Source organism: Otolemur garnettii, unplaced genomic scaffold, assembly GCF_000181295.1.
Source record: "Otolemur garnettii isolate 467f Iridium unplaced genomic scaffold, OtoGar3 scaffold00268, whole genome shotgun sequence".
In the NCBI taxonomy this organism is placed as follows: Eukaryota; Metazoa; Chordata; class Mammalia; order Primates; family Galagidae; genus Otolemur; species Otolemur garnettii.
Window position 1 is genome coordinate 388,528 of NW_003852663.1, and position 12,405 is coordinate 400,932.

A 12,405-nucleotide genomic window follows, 5' to 3' on the forward strand; every position below is an offset into this window, starting at 1 on the left:
TCTTGCCTCAGCCTCTGAAGTAGCTGGGACTACAGGTGCCTGCCTCAATGCCCAACTATTTTTTTGTTGCAGTTCGGCTGGGGCTAGGTTTGAACATGCCACTGTAGGTATATGGGGCCAGCGCCCTACTCACTGAGCCACAGGTGCTGCCCCAAATTTCCTATTTCCATATCTGAGCTTTCCTGATTAACAATATGGCTACAGGAAGGATGAAGTGAAATAAGATCTCCCAGGTATTCCCGGTATTCCCTTCCTTTCCTGGATCCCCCTTTCCTTTCTCTGCTTTTCTTCCCTTCCTTCTATTCTGCAGTTGTCAGTGGGAATTAGACTGATTAAGAGAGAAGGAGGGATAAAGCAAAGTCAGCAGGATTAACAGATCAAGATGAAGTACTGGGGGGAAATAACTAAAAAAATAGAAAGGCTGGACATGGTGGCTCACACCTATAATCCCAGCACTCTGGGAGGCCGAGGTGAGTGGATGGCTTGAGCTCGGGAGTTTGAGACCAGCCTGAGCAAGAGAGAGATGCTCCGGCTCTAAAAAAAAAAAAAACAATAGCTGGGCGTGGAGACGGGTGCCTATAGTCCCAGCTACTTGGGAGGCTGAGGCAAGGGGATTGCTTGAGCTCAAGAGTTTGAGGTTGGGGCGGTGCCTGTGGCTCAGTGAGTAGGGCGCCTGCCTCATATACCAAGGGTGGTGGGTTCAAACCCGGCCCTGGCCTAACTGCAACAACAACAACAAAAATAGCTGGGCATTGTGGTGGGTGCCTGTAGTCCCAGCTACTTGGGAGGCTGAGGCAAGAGAATCACCTAAGTCCAAGAGCTGGAGGTTGCTGTGAGTTGTAATGCCACAGCACTCTACTGAGGGTAACAAAATGAGACTCTGTCTCTAAAAAAAAAAAGTTTGAGTTTGCTGTGAGCTATGATACCACAGCACTCGACCACAGATAAGAAAGTGAGACTCTGTCTCAAAAAAAAAAAAAAAAAAAACAAAAACAAAGACAGAGAGTAGGCAGATGTAAAGGAGAAAGGACGGAAGAGCGAACAATAAAACAAAAGGATGAAAGAAGTGGTTTAAACAATTCAAAGTAAGAAAAAGGAATAGAAATATGGTGGAAAACGCTAGATTAAGAAGAAAAAGAGGGGATTAAAAATTGTAACACCCCCTCAAATTTAGTACTGTGCTATTTTTTTTTTGAGGTAGAGTTTCACTATGTTGCCTTCGGTAGAGTGCTGTGGCATCACAGCTCACAGCAACCTCCAACTGTTGAGCTTAAGTGATTATCTTGCCTCAGCCTCTGAAGTAGCTGGGACTACAGGCACCTGCCACAACACCCGGCTATTTTTTGTTGCAGTTATCATTGTTGTTTAGCTGGCCTGGGCCAGGTTCAAACCCGCCAGCCTTGGTGTACGTGGCTGGTGCTGTAACCACTGTGCTACAGGTGCCAAGCCTGTTGTTATTTTTGTTTATTTGTTGGTTTTGAGACAGAGTCTCACTTTGTCACCCTTGGTAGAGTGCTGTGGTGTCATAGCTCATAGCAACCTTAAACTCTTGGACTCAAGCCATCCTTTTGCCTTAGCCTCTTGAATAGCTGGGACTACAGGTGCCTACCACAACACCCAGCTACTTTTAGAGACAAGGTCTGGTACTTGTTCAAGTGATTCACAAACTCCTGAGCTCAAGCAATCCACCCACCTCAGCCTCCCAGAGTACTAGGATTGCAGGTGTGAGCTATTTTTACTATTAAAGGGAGAGATGAAAAAGGCGCACTCACCTGGACAGGCCGAAGTCCGATACTTTAACAACTCCTTGATCATTTACCAAACAGTTTCGAGCTGCCTGTAGTACAAGAGATGCAAGTGAGACTTCATCCTGGCATACAGGTCAAAGGCACAAAGCTTCTTCCCACCAGTAGAACGAAGCTAGGGAAGCCTCATTCCCTTCAATACAGAAACCTTCCCTGCTAATTGGCGTTTGTTGACATCACGCAGAAATTCTGATGCATTATGTGGAAAGCAATGTGGTCCTAAACAAAGCCCTGAGGACATGCAGAACGATTTTATTTACATGGGCAACGTTCTTTCTTTCTTTCTTTCTTTTCTTTTTTTTTTTTGCAGTTTTTGGCTGGGCCGGGTTTGAACTCACCACTTCCCGGTATATGCGGCCAGGTGCTCTACTCCTTTGAGCCACAGGTGCCGCCCTTTCTTTTTCTTTCTTTTTTTTTTTTAGACAGAGTCTCATTATGTCACTCTTGGTAGAGTGCCCTGCAGTGACAGCTCAGAGCAACCTCAAACTCTTGGGCTTAAGTGATCCTCTTGCCTCAGCCTCCCAAATATCTGGGACTACAGGCACCTGCCACAACACTCGGCTATTTTTTGTTGCAGTTGTCATTGATGTTTAGCAGGCCCAGTCAGGTTCGAACCTGCTACCCTTGGTGTATGTGGATGGTGCTGTAACCACTGTGAAATGGGCGCCAAGCCATGCAACATTCTTTCCTTCATTTAAATGCTTAAAAAATTAAGGGAGAGGCTCCATGCCTCTAGCTCAGCGGCTAGGGCACCAGCCACATACACTGAAGTTGGTGGGTTTGAATCCAGCCTAGGCCTGCCAGACAACAATGATGACAACTACAACAAAAAAATAGCCAGGCGTTGTGGTGGGCACCTATAGTCCCAGCTAATTGGGAGGCTAAGGCCAGAGAATCGCTTAAACCCAAGAGTTTGAGGTCGCTGTGAGCTGTGTTGCCATAGCACTCTATTGAGGTTGACATAATGAGACTCTGTCTCAAAAAAAAAAAATTGGGGGAGGTGCTGTGGCCCAAAGGAGTAGGGCGCTGGCCCCATATGCCAGAGGTGGCAGGTTCAAACCCAGCCCCGGCCAAAAAAAAAAAAAAAAATTGAGGGAGAACGGGAGGCAAGTTTGGTATTTTATTTTCCTTTCTTTCTTTCTTTTTGTTTTTTTAGAGACAGAGTCTCACTTTGTTGCCCTGCTTTAGCCTCCCGAGTAGCTGGGACTACTGGCATCTGCCACAACACTCAGCTATTTTTTTGTTGCAGTTTGGCTGGGGCTGGGTTTGAACCCACCACCCTCGGTATATGGGACCGGCACCCTACTCACTGAGCTACAGGCCTCACCTGGTATTTGCTTTTCTACCCATGAGACCTGGTAAATTTGAGCCTTGGCCTGGCTGAAAGGAATAGGGGAACAAACTCTGATGCCTCCAGGGGCTGAACAGGCAAAGTAAGAGTGAAGTGGGGTCAGTGAAAATATCAGTAAATGGATCACATATTGTCTGGTCTAAAGGAAAGAAAAGCCCAGGTGGGAGGATTGCTTGAGGTCAAGAGTTTAAACTAGCCTGGGCAACCTAATGATATCCTTTATCTACTTTTTTTTTCTTTCTTTTCTAGAGACAGAGTTTCACTTTATCGCCCTCGGTAGAATGCCATGGGGTCACCGCTCATAGCAACCTCCAGCTCTTGGGCTTAGGTGATTCTCTTGCCTCAGCCTCCCAAGTAGCAATGCCCTGCTATTTTTTTGTTACAGTTTGGCCTTGGCCGGGGCTGGGTTCAAACTTGCCACCCTTGGTATATGGGGCCAGTGCCCTACTCCTTGAGCCACAGGCGCAGCCCTACTTTTTTTTTTTTCTTTGATACAAGGTCTCAATTTTTCATCTGGGTTAGAATGCATTGGCCTCATCAGAGCTCACTGAAACTTTAAACTCCTGGGCTTAATTGACCTCTTTGCCTCAGTCTCCTGAGAATACAGGCATGTGCCACCATACCCAGCTACTTTTTCTATTTCTTTGTAGAGACCAGGTCTTGCTCTTGCTCAGCCTGGTCTTGAACTTCTGACCTCAAGCAATTCACCCACTTCGGCCTCCCAAAGTGCTAGGATTATAAGTGTGAGCCACCATGCCCAGTCCCCCTTTATCTCCTTTTAAAATATTTTTTTAAACTAACTGGGCATGGTGGTGCATGCTTTTAGCCCTAGTTGCTTGGGAGGCTGAGGTGGGAGAATGGTTTGCGCTCAGGAGTTTAAGCCTACAGTGACCTATGATCACGCCACTGCATTCCAGCCTAGATGACAGAGACTCTGTCTCTAAATAAAGCAAAGGAGGTGGCCTGTGAGAATGTGGACCTGGTATTTCAAGAAAATTTTTTCAAGAGAAGCTGGAAATTCTACTTAAAAAAAAAAAAGTGAAATGTTTCTTTTTAAGTGTTCAGTATTTGTAATGTTTGGAAAAAACAAACATGGGCTGGATGTGGTGGTTCACACCTGTAATCCTAGCACTCTGGGAGGCTGAGATGGGTGGATCGCCTGAGCTCATGGGCTGGAGACCAGCCTGAGCAAGAGCGAGACCCCTTCTCTAAAAATAGCTGGGCATTGTGGTGGGTGCCTGGAGTCCCAGTTACTTGGGAGGCTGAGGCAAGAGGACTGCTTAAGCCCAAGGGTTTGAGGTTGCTGTGAGCTGTGATGCCAAAGTACTCTACCAAGGACGACAAAGTGAGACTCTGTATCAAAAAAAAAAAATAAAGAAAGAAAGAAAAGAAAACGCAAACATGCAGGGCATGGTGGATCATGCCTGTAATCCCAGCACTCTGGGAGGCCAGGGAAGATGGATTGATTGAACTCAGGAGTTCAAGACCAGCCTGAGAAGAGCCAGATCCTGTCTCTAAAAATAGCCAGGCATTTTGTCGGGCACCTGTAGTCCCAGCTACTCAGGAGACTGTGGCAAGAGGATGGCTTGAGCCCAAGTTTGAGGTTGCTGTGAGGTATGATACCATAGCACTCTACTGAGGGTGACAAAGTGAGACTCTGTCTCAAAAAAAAAAAGGAAAAATTAAAAGAAAAAAAAACAAACATGTGGGCCCCAGGCCCCAGATTGTGACTCTGATATAACCAAATGATGGCTCCATGCCAGGAGCAGTCTCATTGGGAAGCACAGTTCCTTCTTCTCTGAGTACAGAATGACCACTGAAAGTCTCCACCTCTTCCTTGTGTGTAGGATGGGGCTGAGGATCAGTGACTGCTCTAGCTCCTACCATGGCAGACCTCATAAAGTTGAGGCTGGAGATACTTGACTGGCTTACCACCAGGGCAGAGGTGCACCAAACTTTTAGTGTTCTCTAGATAAAACAGAAATGATGATACCAGTAACTCCCTTCAAACACATGTGATATCTTCTATTGCTACTTCTACCCCCTCAGCACTTGGTGCCCCATCAATCTTTCTGAGGTCCCACCAGGTCTCGGTGAAGGAACTGCTTTGACTCCAGGTATTCCATGGCTTCGCAGACATCCTTGCACATCTCTAGCAGTTGCTGAGTCTGGAAGCGGTGGCGCATCTCCCTCAGGTAGTTCAGGAGGCAGCCATTGGCCATGTACTCAGTGATGATGAATATGGGGCGCTGTTTGGTGCAGACGCCATACAACTGCACCAGCTTCTCATGAGAAAGATTCCTATAGGAGAGGCAGCAGAAAACTAGTTCTCCCTTTTATGGCTCCACATACTAGTCATAAAGGGACTAAGGAATAGACGGGTAGGCTTAGGAGTAGAGCATCACATAAGGTACCATAATAGCAAGCTTCTTCCTTCCCCCCAAGCCCCAAGAGTGGAGTTTAGTGGAAGTAAGCATGGATTTGGAGCCTATCAATTGAACAGGAAACAAGTCTTGGGCTGAAAGAACACTAAGGCTAAATAAGAATCAGTTTCTTTTGAAAGTCTCACTTTCTACCTCTACCCCCAAATGCTACTGAGATCAACACTATGCTCAACCAATAGCTAAGGCAAGAAATCATTATCTTATCAATTAGGACTCTCACCAATCAAAGGCTGACCTCGGGTCCTGGTCCCAAACATTTCTCACTGTAAGTCACCTTTAAATCATGGTAGGTTATCCCAGTAATTCCTAGACTCCAGAAAATAGATTGAGAATTGAGTTTGGGCTATAACTCACATCATGACTTTGGCTTCTTCAATGAACTCATCTTCAGACATGGAGCCTTCTCTAATCATCTTGATAGCCACGTCATACTGGCCTCTCCATTTCCCATACTTCACTACTCCGAATTGTCCAGTTCCCAGCTCCTTCAAGAAGGTCAGGTCCTTCGGATCAATTTCCCATGATCCTAACAACAAAGTCTTTATGTGATTCTTTGGGATCATGTGTATGTAATTCCTATCATACATAAGAATCCCTACTGAGGTAGAAATAGAAAAAGTAGCAAAAGGGAAATTCTCAGAAGTAGTATTCCATCTTTGCTCAGGTCAATCTCAGATTCAGGGGGTTACTGGTTAGAGAAATCTGGGAATTTTAGGTTCAAGTTGGCCTAAGGTAGACCAGATAGACTAAACAACATCCTCACCCCAAACCTTTTATTATTATGTTAATGATGATAGTTAATGGACTGAGAATGGTGCTGAAAATGTTTACCGTAACTAAAACTAAAAGACAGAAAGATTCAAAATAACAACAAATCCCTTTAATGAATCCATGTTTCTGAAGTCCCAACAGGAGCCACTAGAGGGAGAAAATCATTAAATAACTTTTGCTTGGCTCTGTCCTAACCTCCTTTGGGGAAGCTGGTACAGAACGATCGCTAAGGCAAGGTCTGCAAAGGGAGTCCTTGCAACTAGATAGCCCACCCTACCACAGAGAAACAAGAAGTTACCATAGCCTAGGCCAGCAGTGGAAGGTGCATTCTTGTTTTGTTGAGACACTGGATATTTGAGCCTGGATATGAGTCCTGAAACATACAGAGAGGTCGTGCTGTTGGTGCAGTGTAGGGGAGGAGGGAGGAGATGCCTTACACATCCTCACCTAAAGCCTCCCACTTCGGGTGTATATCTTCCTAGATTTTAAATCATAGAAGATATCCACAAATCCACATTTGTCTGGAAGTTTCTCCTCCCATGAAAGAATTTTCAGAGACACAAAAGAGAAAATACTAACTAATACACCCCCCCCAACTGATTATATTCCCACCTTCCAGCCTAGGCTTGGCTCACATCCTACCTTCTCGGCACAGCTTTTCCCACATATTCATGCCCCCACTGATCTCCAAGTTTTAGAATTTTACATTATTTATGAACTGCCTTCTGATGTTGTCTAACCTATATGTTCTTTGAGGGCAAGGACCTTGACTCAGAATTTTCCTGAATTCTCCTCTAGAACTAAGGAAATTGCTGAGTAGACAGTAGGTTAACTTAATGAATATTTGCTGACTGATTAGTCATCAACCTCTTCTGGTGTTTTTCCTCAGCACTACGCATCAATTATCAAATAAGAAGTTAGTGCCTATCAGGTGTTGCTTCTGCCTTTGGCCAGCTCTTAACTAGACCTCTACCTAGCATTCCAGGGGTTCACTTTCACAGCTAATTCACACTACCCTGTGAGGTGCATTTTCCCCTCACCTTGTCCTGAATTGCTTCTTCTCAGTTGCCTCTGGTACTCACCTGCAGAGTTGTGCTGATGGTAGTTAATGAGCTCAGGGATGGTGCTGAAAAGGTGCTTCTCAGCCAGGTAATACTGGCTCTGAGGTGTAGAACACACAACATAATGGCGGATCACCCCTTGAGGGTCCCTGAAGATGTGGATACTTAGTAACTTGGCAACAAGAGTCAGTAAGACCCAAGAAGTGAAAAGAGATGAGTTTTGACTTTAAGGGACAGAGGAAAGAGGAGTGGCACACCATTAAGGAGCTGATAGGAGGGTACCCCTGTCTTTTGTCCCCAGGGCCTTGGAACAGTAGCACTCACCCTGTAGATTTAGCAAATACAGACACTGTATATTTCCCAGCTTTACTGGAGTCTCTGACAATGAAACCTCCTTCTTTACCCTGAAACAATAAAAAAGAAGTTTCCTGGGTGGCATCTGTGGCTCAGTAGGTAGGGCGCCGGCCCTATATACTGAGGGTGGTGGGTTCGAACCTGGCCCTGGCCAAACTGTAACAAAAAAAATGGCCAGGCATTCTTGGTGCCTGTGGCTCAAGTGGCTAAGGCACCAGTCACATACACCTGAGCTGGCTGGTTCGAATCCAGCCCAGGCCCACCAAACAACAATGATGGCTGCAACCAAAAAATAGCTGGGCATTGTGGCAGGTACCTTAGTCCCAGCTACTTGGAAGGCTGAGGCAAGAGAATCACTTAAGCCCCAGAGTTGGAGGTTGTTGTGAGCTGTGATGCCACAGGTCTCTACCCAGGGTGACAGCTTGAGGCTCTGTCTCAAAAAAAAAAAAAAATGGCCAGGCATTGTGGTGGGCACCTCTAGACCCAGCTACTTGGGAGGCTGAAGCAAGAGAATAGCCTAAGCCCAGTAGTTGGAGGTTGCTGTGAGCTGCGTGATACCATGGCACTCTACCAAGGGTGACAAACTGAGACTCTGTCTCAGGAAAAAAAAAAAAAAAAAGGAAGTTTCCTGTAGGATGCTCCTACCTGCATCCCACCTGCCCAAACCTGAGCGAAAATAGAACCACTCCTGATTTTACTGCCAGGTTCCACATTTGAGCTGCAACCTCATTGCTTTTAATATTAAAAGTGTAGTTGGGACCCCAGATGATAGTGGCTTTAACACCACTTTGCCAAAGAATGTTGGGCAGCGCAGGCTCTCAATTCAGGATTCTCGCTTATTGTGTAAATAGAGTATCATTCACTAGTTGTTCCCCCCTTACCTCTTGCTTTAGCAGTTGCTCAGCTTGCCTCCGAGTCATGTGCTTGGAATACCACCTGTGAAAAGAGAGCGTTGGAATGGCTCCTGGGCCAGGTCGTAAGGGTCTCCAAGGTTAGAGCCCCCTCCCCCTGCCTCCTCCATGCCAGTGATTCAATCATTTCACTCAAACCTATTTACTGAGCATCTGTCTCAGGCATAGCCTGCTGTATCCCTTTTCCAAAACCAGGTTGGCACTGAATGTTCATGGAAATGGGGAGTAGCAGGCAATAGGAGACAGCAGTGGGGTGCGGGAAGAGACCAAGGACTGGGGCATTTTAAGACAATCCACTTCCACGACTAGGGAGGAAAGGACAACAGTAGCAGTTGAAGATTTTCATCCTTTTCAAATGTTTCCCATCAGGTTGTCAACTCTTTTTCTTTGAGTGTGATTCTTCTGGGTTTGAGGGCATGGTGACCACTCCAGCTCTCATCGGCAGAGGGTTATTTGGGATGAAGGTAAGACACAGGCACTGACTTGGGGCAGTGGGATCATATGACCAGCTGGCCCTAATTTTAATATGTATCTCGAAATTAAAAATGTGTTGAAAGTATAAAAATGTATGTATGTATATAAATTATATCTATGCATATATAGTGCCTCTTGGAAGACTGTAGGCTAGGAACATAAAGCATACTCACTCATACATTTCTATGGAGTCTTCTGCTTCAGTGACATAGTTACTAGGGATGTAGCCTTCCTGCCTGTAGGAGAGACAATGCAACAGGTCATCCAGCAGCTCCCCATCTCAGGAAGACAGATTCATAGGTCCACATCCCTAGGCTCAGAAACAACCTCAGATGGAAGTGTATGTATCATTCCCCTCCCTCAAAGAGGATGGTGTCTCTGAAGCATAGTTCAGTCAGTGAAGTGTGGCATTTCAGCGCATGTGGCATTAGTTATATGTGCATGACAACAAAAGCTCAGAACGATAGCAGAGGAAAGTTGTAGAGCTGCACACTGGGAAGTACTTGGAGGGAGAGCATATTCACTTTAGTGTGGGAAGAACAGTCTCTGATCTGGATACTGAACAGGGGAATGATGCTGCAGGATTTGGCGCGGGTGTGGAGTGGGCGGGCACAAGGTCCAGGAAAGGCTGGTGTGGACTTACCCATTTTTATCTCGGGCTCGCCACCATGGTAAGTTGCTTTCCTCCAGGATAAAATATTCATCACCCTTCCGCAGCTGTAGGTCATTTGCATTCATTGGCATGTAATCATAAAGGGCTACAACCTTTTTCAGCTCACTGGTGGACATTGGTGCTGCTGCTGGCTCAGGGGGCAGTGGTTTTTTCAAGATCTATGTAGTCGGGAGAAAAAAAGCAGGCAGTTTGGCTAGATATCAAGCACTCTCTTTTTCTCTCCCAACTCTCCGGCTTACTAGAGACAACATTATAACCCACATCGGACATGGTAAGAGGTTTATTCAGCATTCATTCAACAACCATTTTTAAGCACTAGCGTGCACTTGAAGACCATCTAGGAATTCCGATGCTCAGGCCGTTTCCTCACAGACCAATTACATCAAAATCTTTGGGAGTGGGTCCCAGACATCAGTATTTTCAAAGTTTACTGAACAAAAATCGTGTGCAGCCAAAGTCAGGAAACCTTCTGGGCACTAAATTCGTGCACAAATCTAGTGAGTGGCTCTGAACCTTGGTTTTCTTCTTTGCAGAATGAGCATCATAATAAATGCTCTAGGCCAGGCAAAGTAACTCAAAAACCTCATCTAAAAGATTAAACAATGAACATTCTATAAAAGATAAAGGAAGCTAGTGTACCAGACACGGTGGCTCACGCCTGTAATCCCAGAACTCTGGGAGGCCAAGAGGGGTGGATACCTTGAGCTCAGGAGTTCAAGAGCAGCCTAAGCAAGAGCAAGACCTCATCTCTATGTTTCTTTTAGTTTCTTTTGTTTCTTTGAGACAGAGTCTCACTTTTTTCACCCTATAGCCTAGCTGTTTTTTATTTTTATTTATGTATTAATATTATTTTTTTTTTAGAGACAGAATCTCAGTATGTCACCCTCAGTAGAGTGCTGTGGTGTCACAGCTCATAGCAACCTCCAACTCCTGGGCTTAGGCAATCCTCTTGCCCCAGCCTCTCAAGTAGCTGGGACTACAGGCACTCGACACAAAGCCCCGCTATTTTTTTGTTGCAGTTTGGCTGGGTCCGGGTTCGAACCCACCACCTTCGATATATGGGGCTGGCACCCTACCTACTGAGCCACAGTCGTGGCCCGCCCAGCTATTTTTATACAGTTATTATTCTTTCTCAGGCTGGTTTTAAACTCCTGAGCTCAGGTAATCCACTTGCCTGGGCCTCCCAGAGTGCTCGTATTACAGGCGTGAGCTCGGCCAAGACCTCATCCCTAAAAAAAAGAATAGCTGGGCATTGTGGTGGGTGCCTATAGTCTCAGGTACTCTGGAGGCTGAGGCAAGAGAATTGCTTGAGCAAAAGAGTTTGAGGTTGCTGTGAACTATGATGCCACTGCATTCTACTGAGAGCCACAGAGTGAAAAAGGAAGCTAGTAGTAGTACTACCAGCATCAGGGGACACAAATAAATGGAATTAAAGAAAAAGTTTAAGGCTGGGCGTGGTGGCTCATGCCTGTAATCCCAGCGCCCTGAGAGGCCAAGGCAGGTGGATTGTCTGAGCTCAGGAGCTTGAGACCAGCCTGAGCTAGAGGGAGAGTTCACCTCTAAAAATGGGCTGGTGCTGTGGCAGGTGCCTGTAGTCCTGGCTACTTGGGAAGCTGAGGCAAGAGAATGGCTTCAGCTGAAAAGTTTGAGGCTGCTGTGAGCTGTGACACCACAACACTCAACCGAGAATGACAAAGTGAGACTCTGTCTCAAAAAAAAAATATCTGCTGTACTTACCTATGATATATGAGGAAGGGTTTTCTAGATAGACCTCAAGAAGGAACCAGATAAAAACAAGTTTTAAAGTAAAATGTTAGGGGTAGGTGATGTTAATGCTAGGTGTTGGGTATACGGGTGTTCAGTGTTAAATTATCTCAATGTTGCTGTATGTTTGAAAGTACTTTTCATTAGGCTCGGTGCCTGTAGGTCACCTGCTGGGGCACCAGCACATACACCGGAGTTGGTGGGTTCGAACCCAGCCAGGGCCTGTCAAACAACAATGACAATTAGAACAAAAAAATAGCTGGGCATTGTGGCAGGTGCCTGTAGTCTCAGCTACCTGGGAGGCTGAAGCAAGAGGATCACTTAAGCCCAAGAGTTTGAGGTTGCTATAAACTGGGAAACATAGTGAGACTCTGTCCCCGCCCCCCACAAAAGAAAATACTTTTCTTTAAAAACCAAGGCTTTGTTTATAACAGATAATTAGATTACATGGTTGCTAAGAGCTACCTATAGCCCTCTATCTTTCCTTTGAAGAGGAAGTCCTAATCCGAGGACAAATTTCCTATGTCAGCAAGAATACCCATTAACCCTACCAAGTCCCAAGATAATTCTTTTTTTTTTTTTCTTTTTTAGACAGAGTCTCTGTTGCCCTGAGTAGAGTGCCATGACTTCATCATAGCTCACAGACAGCAACCTCAAACTCCTGGGCTCAAGAGATTCTCTTGCGTCAGTTTTTCTATTTTGTTTTTTTTATATTTTGGCCGGGGCTGGGTTTGAACCCAGCACCTCTGGCACCCTACTCTTTTGAGCCACAGGTGGTGCCGCCCCAGTTTTTCTAT

At 45.7% G+C, this 12,405-nt stretch overlaps 1 protein-coding gene across 1 annotated transcript in view; it reads right to left on the minus strand.

Annotated features, from left to right (window-relative positions):
- The window catches only part of BTK (Bruton tyrosine kinase), a 46,838-nt gene that overhangs the window by 4,289 nt on the left and 30,144 nt on the right, over positions 1-12,405 (minus strand). Inside the window, exons 8-16 of the mRNA XM_003802960.2 lie at positions 9,815-10,002; positions 9,345-9,407; positions 8,668-8,722; positions 7,757-7,836; positions 7,454-7,581; positions 6,670-6,744; positions 5,955-6,126; positions 5,241-5,457; positions 1,773-1,837 (exon numbers count right to left, since the gene is read on the minus strand). Of these exons, the coding sequence (XP_003803008.1) occupies positions 1,773-1,837; positions 5,241-5,457; positions 5,955-6,126; positions 6,670-6,744; positions 7,454-7,581; positions 7,757-7,836; positions 8,668-8,722; positions 9,345-9,407; positions 9,815-10,002 (1,043 nt within the window). The remainder of the gene's footprint in view (positions 1-1,772; positions 1,838-5,240; positions 5,458-5,954; positions 6,127-6,669; positions 6,745-7,453; positions 7,582-7,756; positions 7,837-8,667; positions 8,723-9,344; positions 9,408-9,814; positions 10,003-12,405) is intronic.